The following is a 17,430-nucleotide window of genomic DNA, read 5'->3' as shown; positions in this document are numbered from 1 at the left end:
AGACCTTTAATAGGAATAAAACTTCAGCAAAGCTGGAAATGACTTCTTATGACTTTTTGAGACTCCTCCCCGATCTCATGAATTGGAAAGACTTGACACAGGCTACAGTTAGTTCCTTCATCCCTTTGGATATTCGTACAACCTGGTGCGCAAATATTCCGTAGCAGAGGAAGGAATAGACATCATCCTCTTGATTCTGAAGGCAAGTTGTCCTTGGACCTCCTCTCTAAAGCAGCCAAAGAGACACTATATGTCTTGGAGTCTGAGGATTAGAAGGGAGAATTTGGCACTGAATGACCAGAGGGCATTCGATGATTGGTTGTTCTTGGTCGAAAGAGGATCCAGTAGGAGTCACGATGACAGGATGAAAGCTCTTGGTGTTTTAGGGAACGTCGAGGGCAGAGCTAGCCTAGATGTAACCTGTTCCTGACCCTTATCATACCTGCACGTCAGGAGATCCCACTGTGAGGTACAATCCCCCTAGACAGGAAGGTCACTGGAGGTTGACTGTTCCCGTCCCAAGGAGATCCTCCATGAATCAGACCAATTACGGACTGAGGGGGTGATATCGATGGCTAGATGAATTGAGGCATCCCAAAAGGCGATGTGACTTCTGATGGTGATGAGAAGAAACAGGTGACTGATGAAGGAAATCTTAACAAAGCTTGAATCCTTTTCGCATGAGGTCCTGTCCCTTGACGTCTGAACGTGGGAGATCTTTCAGGGAGGCCACCTAAAGCGAGATATCCTAACACTAGAAGTCCGAGTACTGGGTGATCATTCATGTGTACAATCACCCCATGACGGAGCATAAGGAGACTGGGCACAGGCAGATTAGGAGGTCGGAGACCTCCTGTGAGGCAACAAAGAGCCTGGAGACTTGGATTGTGGTGACTAAGTGCGAGGACCCTTCTCAAGAAGACAGCGGTAATGATACCTCCAGCATGGTCATGCTCGTGACAAGCATGCACATAGTATGTGAGGTCATCGAGGTAATTGTGCGTAGAGCAATCACGGTGATTGTGGGTAACTCGGTGAACAATGATCTATCACCTCTTGACATCTGTGAGAACGAGCGAGAAAATTTATCAGAAATTTCCTCTCCCCCTTTCACAGGCCTCTTCTGGACAGCTTTCAATATTCGGAATGGTGTTAAAAAAAAAAAAAGTCTCAGGAGTATCCTGAGGTAAGAAAGGGATGAGGGAAGGAGCTCAAGTCTTGAAATGTAGCACTTACTTCGTCTCTCATGAGACCTAGCACTGGTAGCAAAAGGATGAGTTTTGTACCTTGTACCGAAAGCCTTTCCCAAGGATTAGTGTTTGTTACTGTGCTACTCCTTCCACAAAACCATGCAGAGGAACCTCTACCTCTAGATGAGGAATGTCTACACCTTGATTGCGAACGTGCGGTTCGTGATCTTGATGTTTGTGAACACGAGTGTCTAGCTCTCGTTCGAGAACGGCGTGAAGGTCGCAAGTGCCTATCTCGCGAACGCAAGAGTCTGTCACGCGAACGAGCATGTCTTTCTTGTGAATGATACCCTCGCGAGCGCGAACGCCGCCCTCGTCATTGTGAGCGTCGTCCTCGTGATCTAGATCTGGACGATCTAGAACGCAAGTGTCTGGACCTAGGTCTAGACCTGTCTCGTGATCGTGAAGATCGCAATCGCGAGACTCTTCCTAATGAAGAGAAACGCCTCCTAGAAGAGGTAGGTCTCGTGAGCATGAAGCTCTAGAGAGTGACTGTCTTCTAGGTGAAGAACGCTCTGATCTTGATGACCTATGTTCATTACGATCTTCCGATCATCGCGAACGACAATCAGGGGAAGAAATTCTAGAAGGGTGAGACGATGGCGATGCTCGTCCCTTAGCTCTGCTGATGGAAGGCGTGCTGCTCCCCAGATCATCAACTGCAACCTGGGAGTGCCTGTAGGAAGAAACAGAGGGTTGAGGATTAAGGGACAACAAGGTCCAAAGATGGAGAGAGGGTTCATCGTCAGCAGGGGGTCGTTGGAGAAGCGGAAGCGAACGATCAGCTCGTCCCACGCGTGGAAGGACCAGGGAAAGGCGACAGATGGACCTCGCACAATTTTAGAGCACGAGATGTCGATGGCTAAGGAGAAGGTTCCCTCGTGGCACCACGCTGAAGAAAGCGCTGTAGCTCCTCATTCAAAGGGGGTCCCGAAATCCCTAAGGATGACCATACCTGAAATATATCTGCAAGGGAAAAAGGCTCGCCAGCGACTGGACGAAAAGGTGCTCCTCTAAGGGAAGCAACAACCTCCCCAGAACCCTAGAGTTGCCTTGAAGACGAGCGATCTACACTCTTGTTCGCTCGTCCCTCGTGAGAGCACCCATGAGAAGGAGCTTTTGAAAGTGATTTGGGGGTGGGGGAAGAAGAACGCATCCCACTCGTCCCTGAGGGAGAATGATCGTACTTAGCCTTCTCCTTCCTGCGCCTCCCAAACCTCTCCCATTGGGAGGCAGACCACTTCCTACACTCGGCACAGGGCGAGCCCTGCTCGCAACGATGCCTTTGACACATAGGACACTAAGAGTGCAGGTCGGTCTCCAACAACGACATGAAGGTCCCGCATGCAGCACCCTCTCACCCTGGACACGTTTGCATGATGAAGGCGATCGTAGAAGGACACGCAAACCTGAAAAGAGAAAGCAATCAAATTTAAGAGTCCAATGACAGTCAGGAGGAAAGCAGACATGTCTGATCTCTCCTGAGCCAAAGGAAAAAGTGGTGTCTCTTACAGCTGTGAGAGTATATATAGAGGCAGCTGGGTAACCCCCAGCCACCCCCTACCCACTCGATTAAAGTCTAATGGCTACCTCCAGCTGCCGCTGAAAAAATATCCATATGAATAACTCCAGGTTTGTTAGTATGGAAACATAAAAAATATACTTCCAATACTCCAGATAAAAAAAAAATTCTAGTAGCAACGTTACCTGATAAAACCTTTTGTCTTTCAGGTGCAACTTTAGTGACATCTTGTATAGCTGCTAGAAGATCTGCAAGTGTGCTATCCCCATCTACACGATCAGTCAGAGGAAACTGTCCCCCTCCTTTAGTTTTCACTCGTAAACGATACATGGTGTTTTTCTGAAATTTAATAAAAAGTATAAACCTCTGAAAATTCAAGTAACAATCTAGTGAAAATATTTTAAACATTAATAAAGTTACATACTGTAACAAACAAGAAAAAACACTTTGATTGAATGAAAAATGTTTTTTTCACACAAACATAATAAAATACTGTATGTAGTGTATCCAGTATTTATTTTCCTATGTTCCCTAAATTAATTTTTTTCTGCTAAACAGGAGGAGTTAACCTCTATACCTAGCACCATCCCAATCACCAGTTATCTCTCGACCAATAATATATATTTCCATGTACAGTATACAGCAAAAATGACAAATTCGTAGATAATTTGTATTTTTCCTAACTATACAAACCTTAGCTATTTAATAGGGGTTATTACTTTCGGCGTAGCTGAAATGACGAGCCATTAGAATTTTAACGAGGGTTTACTACCCCACCGCTAGTTAGCGGGGGGTAGGTAGGGTAGCTTGCTACCCACCCCCCTCACACACACCTGTGCTTGAGCTCACTTTGCTTGGAGGTAGGTCTTCAAGGGGGAAAGGGCTGGCGGGCAAGTTTGATTAAATAGCTAAGGTTTGTATAGTTAGGAAAAATACAAATTATCTACGAATTTGTCATTTGTTCCATAACTGACATACAAACCACGCTATTTAATAGGGGTGACTCACCCATTAGGAAGGGTGGAAAGTCCCGGCCAGTACTGGCTTTTGGCTTTGCCCGGGGACTCATTATTTGAGTGTGTCAGCACTCAACAATAAGGAGTCCCTGCACCTCGCTAGAACCTTGCTACGCAAGGACTGCGGCCTACGCAAGCTGTGTGTGAAGGTATAATAAAGTGTGACTCGTCCTAGGAAGTTGACCTGTAGTCCTTTAGATGGAAACTTTAGGCTAGGACTCACCCAATACCACCTCGCCAGGGTATGGGGACGTGACAGTATTAGCTTAATACTAGGAACACAAGGAAACATGGTTTACCTGCAGTGGTTTGAGGTCAGCTGTGCAGAGAACCCAGGATGCTGCTTTCCCCAAGAGAGGGGAAGATGAAGAAAAGAATAAGGGCCAGACAAGCCTTTTCATTCATGCAGACTAAGACCGGGTAACAATGCCCTCAACCTTCTGCTACTTGTCCATTAAGGAGCCTGAGGTTTTAAACCAGCTGTTGTGCAGCCACCACAGGGCTGATAGAGAACGTATCGAGCCTCCTGTAGGTCACGTCTTGCAGGTAGTGGGCTGTGAAGGTCGTCTGGAGCTTCCACACCCCAGCCTGAATAACCTGCGTCACTATTCTTCTTGAAGGACAGGGACGTAGCTACACCCCTGACATCATGTGCTCTAGGATGTCGTGACGGAGGAGGGTCTGGATTCAGGGACAGATGGATCACCCTTCGAATCCATGCTGAGATGGTGTTCTTGGTGACCCTCCCCTTAGTCCTCCCAGTGCTAACAAAAAATGCCTGCACCTGAGGACGGACTGCAGCTGTTCTTTTGAGATATAACCTCAGACTCCTTACTGGACACAGTAGGAGATGGTCTGGGTCATCTGTTACAGAACGAAGATTCGAAATCTGGAAGGAGTCGAACCGAGGGTCCGGCACCCCCGGATTCTGAGTCTTAGCAATAAACTCCGGGACAAATTTGAACGTTACCTCCCCCCATCCCCTTGAATGGGCGATGTCATATGAGAGACCATGAAGTTCACTGACTCACTTGGCCGATGCCAAAGCTAGTAGGAACACCGTCTTCCAAGTTAAGTGGCGATCTGAAGCCTGGCGTAATGGTTCATAGGGAGGTCTCTTAAGAGACCTGAGAACTCGAACCACGTTCCATGGAGGAGGTCTCACTTCCGACTGAAGGCAGGTAAGTTCATAGCTTCGTATGAGTAGGGAAAGTTCCAGCGAGGAAGAAATGTCCATTCCTTTGAGCCTGAAGGCTAGATTTAAGGCTGAGCGATAGCCATTCACCGCTGAGACTGAAAGGCGCATTTCTTCCCGCAAATACACGAGAAACTCCGCTATTGCTGGAATAGTGGCATCGAGTGGAGAGATACCCCTTCCACGACACCAACCACAGAAGACTTTCCACTTTGCCTGGTAGACAGATGCGGATGATTTTCGCAGATGTCCAGACATCTTAATCGCAACTTGCTGCGAAAATCCTCTCTTAGCGAGGAGATGCTGGATAGTCTCCAGGCATGAAGTTGTAGCGAAGCTACAGCTTTTTGGAAGATGTTGGCATGTGGTTGTCTGAGTAGATCGTGTCGCGGAGGGAGTTCTCTCGGAAGTTCCGTTAGGAGTTGCAGAAGGTCCGGAAACCATTCCGCGTGATGCCATAGCGGAGCTATAAGGGTCATCAAAAGATTGACCGATATTCTGGTCTTGTTGAGCACCCTCCTCATCAGACAGAACGGGGGAAAGGCGTACACGTCGATGTTGTCCCACCGTTGTTGGAAGGCATCTTGCCAGAGAGCCTCAGGATCCGGGACTGGGGAACAGTACAGCGGAAGCTTGAAGTTCAGCGCTGTAGCGAACAGATCCACAGTCAGGGAACCCCACAAAGTCAGGACTTTGTTGGCTACTAGATGATCCAAAGACCACTCGGTACTCACTATCTGAGACGCTCTGCTCAGACTGTCGGCGAGCACATTCCTCTTGCCAGGAATGAAGCGTGCCAATAGTGGAATCGAGTGGGCTTCGGTCCATCTCAGTATCTCTACTGCGAGATGGGATGGATGCTTTGAAAAGGTACCTCCTTGCTTGTTGATGTAAGCCACTACTGTGGTGTTGTCGCTCATCACCACCACAGAATGACCCGCCAGGTATTGTTGGAACTGTTGAAGGGCCAGGAATACGGCCTTTATTTCTAGCAGATTTATATGGAGGCACTTTTCTGATTCTGACCACAGGCCTGAGGTCCTGTGTTGCAGAACGTGGGCCTCCCACCCCTTCTTTGAGGCGTCCGAAAAAAGCGTCAAATCTGGGGGGAGGACGAGAAGATCCACTCCCCTTCGTAGGTTCTCGTCTGTCACCAACCACTGAAGGTCCTTCTGTTCCGCAGGACCCATAGGGATCATGACGTCCGGGGAATCGTAACCCTGATTCCACCGAGACTTGAGTCGCCATTGGAGGGATCTCATCCTGAGGCGACCGTTGGGAACTAGACGAGCCAAAGATGAGAGGTGACCGAGGAGATGTAACCACGATTGGGCTGGAAGCTCTTCTCGTCTGAGAAAAGGGCTTGCGACCTTCCTCAGCCTTGCTGTCCTGTCGTCTGATGGGAAGGCTTTGTGGAGATTGGTGTCTATAATCATGCCTAGGTATACTAGTCTTTGAGTGGGAAGCAGAGAGGACTTCTCGAGATTTACCATGATCCCCAGATCCTGGCAAAGTCCCAGAAGTTTGTCTCGGTGTTGAAGAAGGGATGACTCCAGTCTGCTAGGATCAGCCAGTCGTCCAGATAACGGAGGAGACAGATGCCGATCCTGTGTGCCCACGACAATATTAGGGTGAACACTAGTCTGACCGTGTCTGCGGTCTCCACGCTGAACGGAGTTTGCTTGACAAACTTGTTCAGAGCCGAGAGGTCGATGACTAGTCTCCAGCCTCCAGACGCCTTCTTTACAAGAAAGAGTCGACTGAAGAAGCCTGGGGACCCGTCGAGGACCTCCTGGAGAGCGCCCTTCTTCAACATGGTCTGGACTTCTGCCCGAAGGTCCTGCTCCCTTGCTGATCCCATGGCAAGGGAGCTCAATGACACTGGATTCGTTGTCAGGGGAGGTAGATATGTTGTGAACAGGACGCGATATCCCTGACTGATTACGGAAATCGTCCAGGAATCGGCCCCGAGTTGCTGCCACCTGTCTGCACAACTTTGAAGGCATCCCCCCACTGGTGGACATGCAGGGGGACTGCCAATCCTAGCGTTTGCAGCCTCGGCTGCTCCCTATAGGATTCTTCCCTCCCCTGGAGGGCTTCTTTCCTTTCCTGTCCTTGACAGGAAAGGGCTTAGACACCACTGTCTTCGCTGCCGTTGTCGGTTTCGTGGTCTTCGTAGGACGGGACTGCTGGGGTGTTGGAGGCTTATAGGGCTTGGATGTCAAAGCCCTATGTAGGAGGGAGTCTTGGTGGGACTTCCTCCACCTCTCAGCAGCCTGCTCCACGTCCTTAGGCTCAAACAGGTTCGTTCCCATCACGGAAGAATGTCTGAGCCTGCTTATCTCGGTGCTAGGGACCTTCTGGTGGAACCTCTCAGACACCGCATCCCGACGTTTCAGGATGGTGTTTGCCCACAAGTTCGAGACTTGGTGGGCCAGAAACTCGATCGTGCGAGTACCTGAGAGTAGAAAGGTCTCCATAGCTTTCCTGGTACATGTACGTTCTTTGGATAAATCCTCCGAACATATCAGGATACCTAAGGTCCCTAACCAGATATCCAGCCATGAAGTGGCCTGCATGGCACACTTCGCAACCTTCTCCTGATTAAGGATCTCAGTCGCCGAGAATGAGACCTGCCGGTTGGATTGGAGAGCCTCTCAAGAGGGACTCCCCTGGTAAGCTCTTCCAAAGAATGGTGAAGGGGAAGAGCTAAACAAGGCTCCTCTACGATCTCAAGTACCTTCTCTGCTGCACACGAGGAGGTGGAAGAAGCTTGTTGCCGGCACTGGATCGGCTGGAGGAGGCTAGCTCAGAGAGATGGACTGCGATCTTGTCCCTGGAACTCTTAACCCCCTGAGACCAGGGCAAAGCTGCACTGGCCTTAGAGGGTTTTTGAGTCCCAAAAACTCGGTCCAAGACCGTGTCTTTGCCCTCTCAAGGAGGAATCTCAGGGTCAGCAAACCCATTGAAAGTCCTCATAAGGGTCAGAACCTGCCAAAAAGCATGTTCTGACTGACTCCTGCAGCTCTCTGGAAGGACTAGCAGCGAAGTCTCCTGTCCCCAAAGGCTCTTCTTGGGGAGACTCGCGGACGTTCTCCAAGTGACTGGCTGGCTCCATTCTAAGTCTTGACGAGGACTTCAGTACTGTCTTGGAGTCCTTCGACTCCCTCCTGGGAGGGATGCAGGACTCCAACAACGATGGAGGTAGGCTCTTCTCCGCCCCTACCCGAGAAGACTTTCCAGAGCAAGGTGGGGTTTCCCTCATTGGTGCGATGGGGGGACGTCCCACCTCACGTGACTCCACTGAGGACGGGTAATCCTCATCCGAAGGGGAGGGAGAAAAAGTCTGGGGGGGGAGGGGGCCTGTCTCAAAGGCTTACGAGGAGACAGCCTAGTCCTCGGAGAAGTCACCGCGTCCAAACTCCTCTTTTTCTCTTCAGGGGAGTAGACGCAGCCAAGGATTTGTGGCCCAAATCAGAGAGAACAGGCTTGACAGCCTGCGTGACCGCTCTGATAAGTGCCCCAAACCAAGGCTGCTGGCTGCGCTATCAGACACTCCCTCTGGAGGGACAGGGATCGACTGATCCCTGGGAGGAGTTTCCATAAGGGGGTTTGCCTGTAAAGAAAAAGAAGATAAAGAAGAAATGTCCCTGGACCTTTCTGGAACCTTCCCCCCTACCGGCGAGTGCGCTGTTCTGCGCTTGCGGGGGGGGGGGGGGGGGGGGGGGGTGTGGCGATGGCGACCTTGCCGCGCGTTGTCCTGCAGCCTCGCACGTGGGAGGATATTGGCGATCAGGCTGGGGAGCGCGTTGGCGCTCGCGCAATGGGAATACCCGGGGTCGCTCGCGGGAGACTGATGGCGCGTGTGCGTGCGTGCGCGCGGGAGACTGCTGATGCGCGCGCGCGTGCGAGGGCGGTTGCGAGGGCGGTTGCGAGGGCGGGCGCGGGTGAGCTAACAAACAATGCCTGCACCTGAGGACAGACTGCAGCTGTTCTTTTGAGATATAACCTCAGACTCCTTACTGGACACAGTAGGAGATGGTCGGGGTCATCTGTTACAGAACGAAGATTTGAAATCTGGAAGGAGTCGAACCGAGGGTCCGGCACCCCCGGATTCTGAGTCTTGGCAATAAACTCCGGGACAAATTTGAACGTTACCTCCCCCCATCCCCTTGAATGGGCGATGTCATATGAGTGACCATGAAGTTAACTGACTCGCTTGGCCGATGCCAAAGCTAGTAGGAACACCGTCTTCCAAGTTAGGTGGCAATCTGAAGCCTGGCGTAATGGTTCGTAGGGAGGTCTCTTAAGAGACCTGAGAACTCGAACCACGTTCCATGGAGGAGGTCTCACTTCCGACTGAGGGCAGGTAAGTTCATAACTTTGTATGAGTAGGGAGAGTTCCAGCGAGGAAGAAATGTCCATTCCTTTGAGCCTGAAGGCTAGACTTAAGGCTGAGCGATAGCCTTTCACCGCCGAGACTGAAAGGCGCATTTCTTCCCGCAAATACACGAGGAACTCCGCTATTGCTGGAATAGTGGCATCGAGTGGAGAGATACCCCTTCCACGACACCAACCACAGAAGACCTTCCACTTTGCCTGGTAGACAGATGCGGATGATTTTCGCAGATGTCCAGACATCCTAATCGCGCCTCCAGACGCCTTCTTTACAAAAAAGAGTCGACTGTGGAGATGGGCGTGGGCACGCAGGGCGTGAGCGAGCAGGACGTGGGCGCGCAGGGCGTTGGCACGCAGGACGCGGGTGCGCAACCTCGTGGGCGAGCGTCGAAGACTAGAGCGCTGGCGAGGGATGGCGCGCAAGCGGAGAACGATGGCGCGTTGGTGAACGCTGGCCATTGGTGAACGCTGGCGCATTGGTGAACGCTGGCGAGTTGACGAGCGCTTGCAAGCAGGGGACGAAATTAACTTCCCTACTGCACCCAGATCGCAAGCAGGAGATCGTTGGAGCGGAGAGCGCTGGCGCGCAGGAGAACAATGGCGCGCATGGTGCGCAGCAGGTTGAAGGCGCGCAGTAGTGCGCTGGCGATCCGGAGAGGGCTGGCGTGCTTTAACAGGAACTTCCTCCGTCGAAGAGCGCTTGCGCGCAGGTGAGCCTTGGCACACAGGTGAGCGCTGGCGCGTAAGGGACGTATGCACCAACTTGCGCATACGCCCTTGATGCCCCGAAGGGACCGTTACCTGTTTTACAACAGGATGCGTTGGCGCCCACAGCCCGTCAGCAGCCAGGAACGGCGACGGCAGGTCAGCAGGTCTGACGGGTGGAAGGTCGGCGTGTCCTTTGTAAGGACGACCTTCCACCGAAGGAGATCGCGAACGATCTGCAGAGAGGTCCAGGGTTGTAGCTGGGAGAGTCGGAGAACGATGGCGAGGTTCCTCTGCGGCGGACAGCGGAGACGATGAACCGAAGAGGCGCCTCCTCACACTCTTGTGAGGCGAAGGAAGGCCTCTACGTCGAAGAGGAAGGCGGGCTTTACGCTTTATGCGCCCTCTGGGGGCCGTGGGGTCAGCAGGCTGACCATCAGCAGTCCTCCGAAGAGGAGTCTCTGTGAGTGAACTCCCCCGAGGGGGAGAATCACCGGCAGGAGAGACCGTTGGACTTAGTTCCTCCCTCGAAGGATGAGCAGAGGGAGGAACTAAGCCTTCAGCTACAACAGGTTGATCACGAGCAGAGGTCTGAGATACCGCATCGGAAGCCTCTGCCACCACAACGTCGACGATAGACAGAGGATCAACCTCTGCCAAAATCGGCGCCTGTTTGACAGCAGCCCCCAACCGGACCATGTCAAACAAGGCTTCCTTGGAGGGCAAACCCTCAAGCCCCAAGGAAGCCCAAAGCTGAAACAAATCATCATTAGATATGTAAAGATTTAAATTCTCCCCCGGGGGAGGAGGAGGAGCTGCCTTGCTATAAGAGGCAACTCCCTCTCCCGAACCCCGAGATCGGGCAACATAACTACGGCCTACGCTACCACTCGACAGTTTTTCGGGAGAAACCGATCGAGCGGGAGCTTCGGAGGAGATTTGGGCCACGGAAGAAGAGCCCTTTGGATTTTCTCCCTTCAAAGAAACCTTCGAAGGAGAAATATCCCGTCTGGACTACTTCTTCCATCGCCGAGAAAACCTCTCCCACTAGGAGGTAGACCACTCCCTACACTCACCACACACTTTATTTCTATCACACCGCTGGCCCCTACAATAAGGACAAAAGGTGTGAGGGTATGTATCGACCGCCGACATAAACGTGCCACAAGGGCAGTCGGGTAATCCAGGATACTTTCGCATAGCAGAGGCCAACTTCACGCACACTTGTAAAAGGAAAAGCAAAAAGAATTAAATGGCTGTCAGGAAGGCGAGGGTGAAACGGACACGTCCGACTACCACCCGAGCCGAGAGCAAAAGTGAGCTCAAGCACAGGCGTGTGTGAGGGGGGGGTAGCAAGCTAACCTTCCTACCCCCGCTAACTAGCGGTGGGGTAGTAAACCCTCGTTAAAATTCTAATGGCTCGTCATTTCAGCTACGCCGAAAGTAATAACCCATATTAAATAGCGTGGTTTGTATGTCAGTTACGGAACAACTCCAATTCTAAAGACCAGACCCTGTATTAGATATCATAGTTCCTAAATACTTAAATGACTACCTCATTATAACATGGTTTTTCAGTTGTAACACCTTGTGATTCAAACTTTAAAAATAAGTTTCCACCAAATATCACCTTAATAGTTGTTAAAGTTACTTAAAACTATACCAGAAAAAAATAAATTTTCTTTAATGGGGTTATTGTAGTTATAAAAATTTACCTTAGCCTATGCAACATGATATGTGCAATACAGTACTCATTAGATGATTTGTGGCCTGTAGCAGCTTCCCATGATACAAATAACCATCTCTAGGAACATAATTTATACCACTATCACTGGAATATGGATACCAGAAAATATACTTGAAAACTGTGACCCATAACCTAACTTTTGCAAAACAATATTTTCTTTATAATATGTTTAGCTTGGGAGAGTAGTTTGTCTCATAAGGCATGCGCAACTATTATAAGATTTAACTGAGATTACAAACAATACTAAACTTATAAAAACTTCTCTTAGGGTGTAAATAGTTGCTTGGAACACGCGTAAACTTCCTTATTACAGTGATACCTCGGTACTCGACCATAACCCGTTCGGGATCAGTGTTCGACCACCGAAACCTTTTTTCCCACAAGAAATAATGGTATTTATTTTTATACATTCCTACGCATTCCAAAATGCCCAAAATATTAATAAAATGTGTACCTAAACAACAATAATTATTCAAATGTGTATGAAATTGGTCAGAAAACTATATAAAACAATTTTAAACCGTACCTTTGAGCAGCGGTTCGATGGCATACAGGAATGGATGTGGAGAGGATGGAAGGGGGAGGTTACTGCTTGGAAGGAGAGTCCCCTTCAGGGGTTTTTTCTCTCTCCAGTAAAAGATTGGGCAAATCTCCTTTAGGGGTTCTTTCTCTTCTGTCTCTCTTCTTTGGAGGGGAATCAGGCTGGGATGTAGCAGCTCTCTTTTCTTTTATGAAAAACATGTCAATTGTCAGCTACTTCTTTCTCTTCTGCACTATTCTTCTAAAGTGAGACATAACATTATCATTAAAGATGTTCACTGACCGGTTTGCTACTGCTGTTTCTGGGTAATATTTTTCCACAAAAGCCTGCAACTCTCCCCACTTCGAACACATGTCATTTATCACTGAACTCGGAACCTCCTCTCTTACATCATCATCTTCTGAAGATTTCAGCTCCCCAATCAAATCCTGCTGCTGCTGTTGTTACAGGTGCAACAATTCTTCAACGGTCAACTTAGTAGAGTGGCTATCAACAAGTTCATCAATGTCTTCCCTGTTGACCTCAAGCCCCATACTCCTACCCATGCCAACAATTTCATCAACGACAACAGTGTCCTCAGAAATAACAGTAGCAGTGCTTGAACCAGCCTCTGATTGGAAACCCTCAAATTCCCTCTCTGTTACACATGATGGCCACAGCTTTCACCAGGCAGACTTCAATGTCCTATAGGTCACACCATGCCAAGCTTGGTCAATCATGTTCACACAGTTGAGGATGCTGAAGTGATCCTTCCAGAATTCCTTTAAGGTCAACTGTGTATCTCTAGTCCCCTGAAAACACTTTCAGAAAAGGGCCTTGGTATACAGTTTTTTTAAGTTTGAAATGACCTGCTGGTCCATGGGCTGGAGTATGGGAGTAGTATTGGGGGGCAGGAATTTAATCTTGATAAAACTGTACTCTTCTTTCAAGTCTTCCTCTAGACCTGGAGGGTGTGCAGGAGCATTGTCCATCACCAGAAGACAGTTCAATGGGAAGTTCTTTTCAGTCAGGTATGCCTTAACCTAGGGGGCAAACACTTTGTTGATCCACTCACTAAAGAATTGTCTTGTGACCCAAGATTTAGTGTTAGCGCGCCACATAACTGACAGTGCACTTTTCAAGATATTGTTTCTTTTGAAGACCCGGGGGTTGTCCGAATGGTACACTAACAAGGGTTTAATCTTGCAATCGCCACTAGCATTAGCGCACAGCAGCAACGTCAGTCTATCTTTCATTGGCTTGTGACCTGGCATCTGCGTCTCGTCCTTGGTGATGTAGGTATTGGCTGGCATTTTCTTCCAAAATAACCCGGTCTCATCGCAATTGAAGACTTGCTGCGGGATGAAATTTTGTTTCTTAATGTATCAGTCGAATTCGCCAATGTATTTTTCAGCCGCCGCCTGGAACTGGCTGCCTCCCCATGCCTAGTCACGCGGTGAATACCAGTTCTGTTCCGGAATTTCTCGAACCAGCCCCTGCTTGCTTTAAAAGTAAATGACGAATTACTTTCACTAGTACTGGCACTTTTCTTCACCAATTCTTCATAAATATGAAGAGCTTTCTTGCAAATGCAAGCTTCACTTATACTTTGCCCAGCCAACTGCTTTTCTTTAATAAATATAAGGAGCAACTTTTCCATTTCCTTAATTGCTTGTGGCCTTTGCTTACTAATTGCTGTCACTCCCTGTGCAACATTAGCTTTCTTTATCACTTCCTTATTATTCAAAAAGGTCAAAATGGTCGACTTCGCCATGCCATACTGTAAGGCTAGATCAGACACTCGTACACTATTTTCATATTTCGCAATAATTTCCTTCTTCAACTCAATCGTTGTTCTCACTGTTTTCCTCTTATCCTTCCCCTTATCACTAACTTTCTTGGGGCCCATTATTATCGGCAAAAAAAAGGCAATAAAACACACTAAACCACAATAAATTCTCAACACGTGTTGTTGGACTGACGATCTCTCTTGAAATGATGCTACCCGAGTCCCCGACCAGGCGAGAGCCGAGAGTAGCAGAGATGGCCGCTCATCTCACTCGACCACGCATTCGGCTGTGTTCGAGTTTCGATTTTTTGTTCGAACACCGCAGCAAAAATTACTCAAATTCTTTGGTCGAACACCGATTTGTTCAAATTTAGAGTCGTTCGACTACCGAGGTATCACTGATTATTTCTCTCGAGGAAAATGTTTACCTTTGTCTGAAATACGATATTGAGAAGATACAGTAGTTTTACAATTTACAAAATATTATGGTTTATTAATATCTTGACAGGAGTGAAACCAGTTGGGAAGCAAAGACAAAACTTAAAGTCCTAAGGTAAGTTAAGAATAAGGTGGTATAATGGGGGGGGGGTGTAACGGGGCATAAACTCATCCTAAGTAGGTAGGTAGGTAAGTAATTAAGGATAGGGCTCCTAAGTTAGGTTAGGTGGTGTTTTTGTGTATGATTCCTTTTAAATTGTCATAACTTTTGAAGGTTTTGTTATAGTTACAGACGGAAAAAGCTTTTCGACTAAAAGACAAGTGTTTCCTATACAGAAACGTCCGTTTTCTTAAAAAATGACACTTATTTTTACTGCAAATAAAAACGATTATCTAAGAAATAGTAATCAATAGGGGGTAAATATATGACTTTAATTTCCAGCCAAATACATGAACCATATACTTTTCCCACTTGTTATCTTGCGTTCTACGCATTTCTGACCTTGATTATTGGGGGCAAACCACCCGTTTATGAGTTTTTGGACCCCCTTATATAAAGACAATTAAGGAGGACCCCAGTGGGAAACCGGGGTTTTTTGGGTGGGAAATGTCATAAACGAGTGATTTACAGCAATAATAATGGTCAGAAATGCATAATAAGCCCAAGATAACCAGTTGAAAAAATATATGGTTCATGTAAATGGCTGAAAACCCGCCAAACATGATTATTTAACACTTTTGAGATTTGCAAAAGGGTATAAAACCTAACAAACTCACCTAACCTAACATAGTACTTCCCAGGTCACAACCCCTATGCGGGGGCAAGCCCCCGGACTCCCTTTCCAGGTCACAACCGTTAGACGGATCCCCCTTTCCCAGGTCACAAACTAAAAGTAAATCACAAATAAATCCTTACATTATGCTAGAGTAAATCACAAATAAATCTTTCAATTGTGAAAAAGTAAATCACAAATAATTCCTTACCTTATGATTGACACCGTCGTCTTTTTTTCTTGCAATCTTTAGAGAAGCTTTGCAGTACAAAATGTTGTGGCCTTCCCAGAAAATTAAGTCAGAATCGGACCTTTGAGGCCTTATTTCGCTGTTATTTTTTAATTTCACACGAGTAACAATAGCTTTACACTGAACGGAGAGCATTTCCACCATAATCAAAATTACACTAAATTTTGAAATTGATTAATGTTCTTCCCCTAAGTTTCCTCTGGGAGACGTCTTTACAAGATGGTGGTTAAGTGTACACTGAACGGAGAGCATTTCCATCATAATCAATTGCCGATATAAACGAAATTACATTAAATTAGATTAATGTGCTTCCCTTCAGTTTCCACTGGGAGACGGTCTTTATGAGATGGTGGTTAAGCGGAAACTGATGGGGAAGGTGGGAAAAAATGGCTGTTGTAAAACAACATTCGGGAATTTAGGAGGAAGTACTTGTAAGCTGTTAATTGGTTTAATAAATAACCACCTGACAAATACGTCATTGTAAATGCACAGAAAGCTCCCCAAACCATGGGAATAAACGCATGCACAGTAAGTCCCCTTCAGTCTCTCAGATGTAAACAACATACTTCAAATTTTAATCGACTGATACGTAAGTTATTATGCCCCAGCCCCAATTAAACATCGAGTAAAATACAAAACTAGCCAGCACTCGTTCTGTTCTTATAGCGAACTCCAAGTTCGCTAGAAATTAGAGTATCACATATTGACCCATCATCATGTACCGCTTACCAGTACATAGCAACTTGATATTTTTCTTTTTCCCCGAGCACAAAGCAGTGCAAAACCCATTTATTTTCTAAAAATATTTTCATGTTCTTAGATGGTCTAATGGGTTTTCAGTTTGTTTGCTGTTGAAATGAAGGTCAAATTCAGTGAAAGCATATTATTTACTACAGGAAAAACTATTTTTTCTGTTCAAAATATTGTTCCGTCCGTAACTATAAAATTACCCTTTTGGAATTTTCTTCATTAGAGCTATTGTGCTATTTTACCATTCATTCTTGGATTTCCCTATCTTGGTCTTTATAAAATTATAGAATATATGGGTTATTGAAGCCACCATAACAGTTAAAAGCCTATAAAACACTAGACAAAGTCCGAAGAATAGATGCCTAAGCTGGCCTAATTACCGACTTCATTAGCCTATTAATACTGTAGAATAGGAACCCTTTGTAATTCAGAATGGTAAAAATGCAGAAAATGGTCAATTAATTCTAATTAATTCTGATCCATACCTAAAATGAAGAACTTCTTCAAGAGGAGTCGAAAGATCCAATGTTATGAAGTGAATATGACATCAAACATCTGTTCTTTGTTTATAAATATTTTCTTCTTCTTTTTTAGGGATTCCTACAAAACATGCACAATTTATTCCTTTAACCCACTGAATTATTTGCTAATTTTATTCTTATTATATTTCTGTTATTTTAGTCTTATTTGCGCCACAACAATAAGATCTCGATTATTGAAACTAGACAATTACGCTGCCTGATTATGTAATAAGCAGGTGGACCTGGTGGATGATGTCCTATTAAGTTTCACAGACTCGTCATTAGAAATACTGTATATATGTTAATGTAATATATTCATCGCTTCATGTCCTCATTTTTTTCAGCGACTAGGTTAACTTGAAAAAAAATAATTGCTCGGAATAGAATATTATAGCAAGTGATGGCTGGTTTTAAAACTATTATTGAGTAATGATAAAAACATGTTTAACCTCAACTACGACTTCCTTTCACTTTTACGAGACACGATGTCTGAAATTTGAACTAGAATGGTTTTCTTTATCCTGCATACAATTGAATCTCATTGCACTAGGCTACT

General features: G+C 46.9%; 1 protein-coding gene across 1 annotated transcript in view; it reads right to left on the bottom strand.

The window, feature by feature from the left end:
• The window catches only part of Yod1 (Yod1 deubiquitinase), a 44,025-nt gene extending 27,066 nt beyond the window's left edge, over positions 1-16,959 (bottom strand). The window contains exons 1-2 of the mRNA XM_068367062.1: positions 16,839-16,959; positions 2,958-3,111 (exon numbers count right to left, since the gene is read on the bottom strand). Of these exons, the coding sequence (XP_068223163.1) occupies positions 2,958-3,102 (145 nt within the window). The 5' untranslated portion in view covers positions 3,103-3,111; positions 16,839-16,959. The remainder of the gene's footprint in view (positions 1-2,957; positions 3,112-16,838) is intronic.
• Between the last annotated feature and the right edge of the window lie 471 nt (positions 16,960-17,430).

Source organism: Palaemon carinicauda, chromosome 45 (assembly GCF_036898095.1).
Source record: "Palaemon carinicauda isolate YSFRI2023 chromosome 45, ASM3689809v2, whole genome shotgun sequence".
NCBI classification, from domain to species: Eukaryota; Metazoa; Arthropoda; class Malacostraca; order Decapoda; family Palaemonidae; genus Palaemon; species Palaemon carinicauda.
This window is presented reverse-complemented; position numbering and strand designations above follow the sequence as displayed.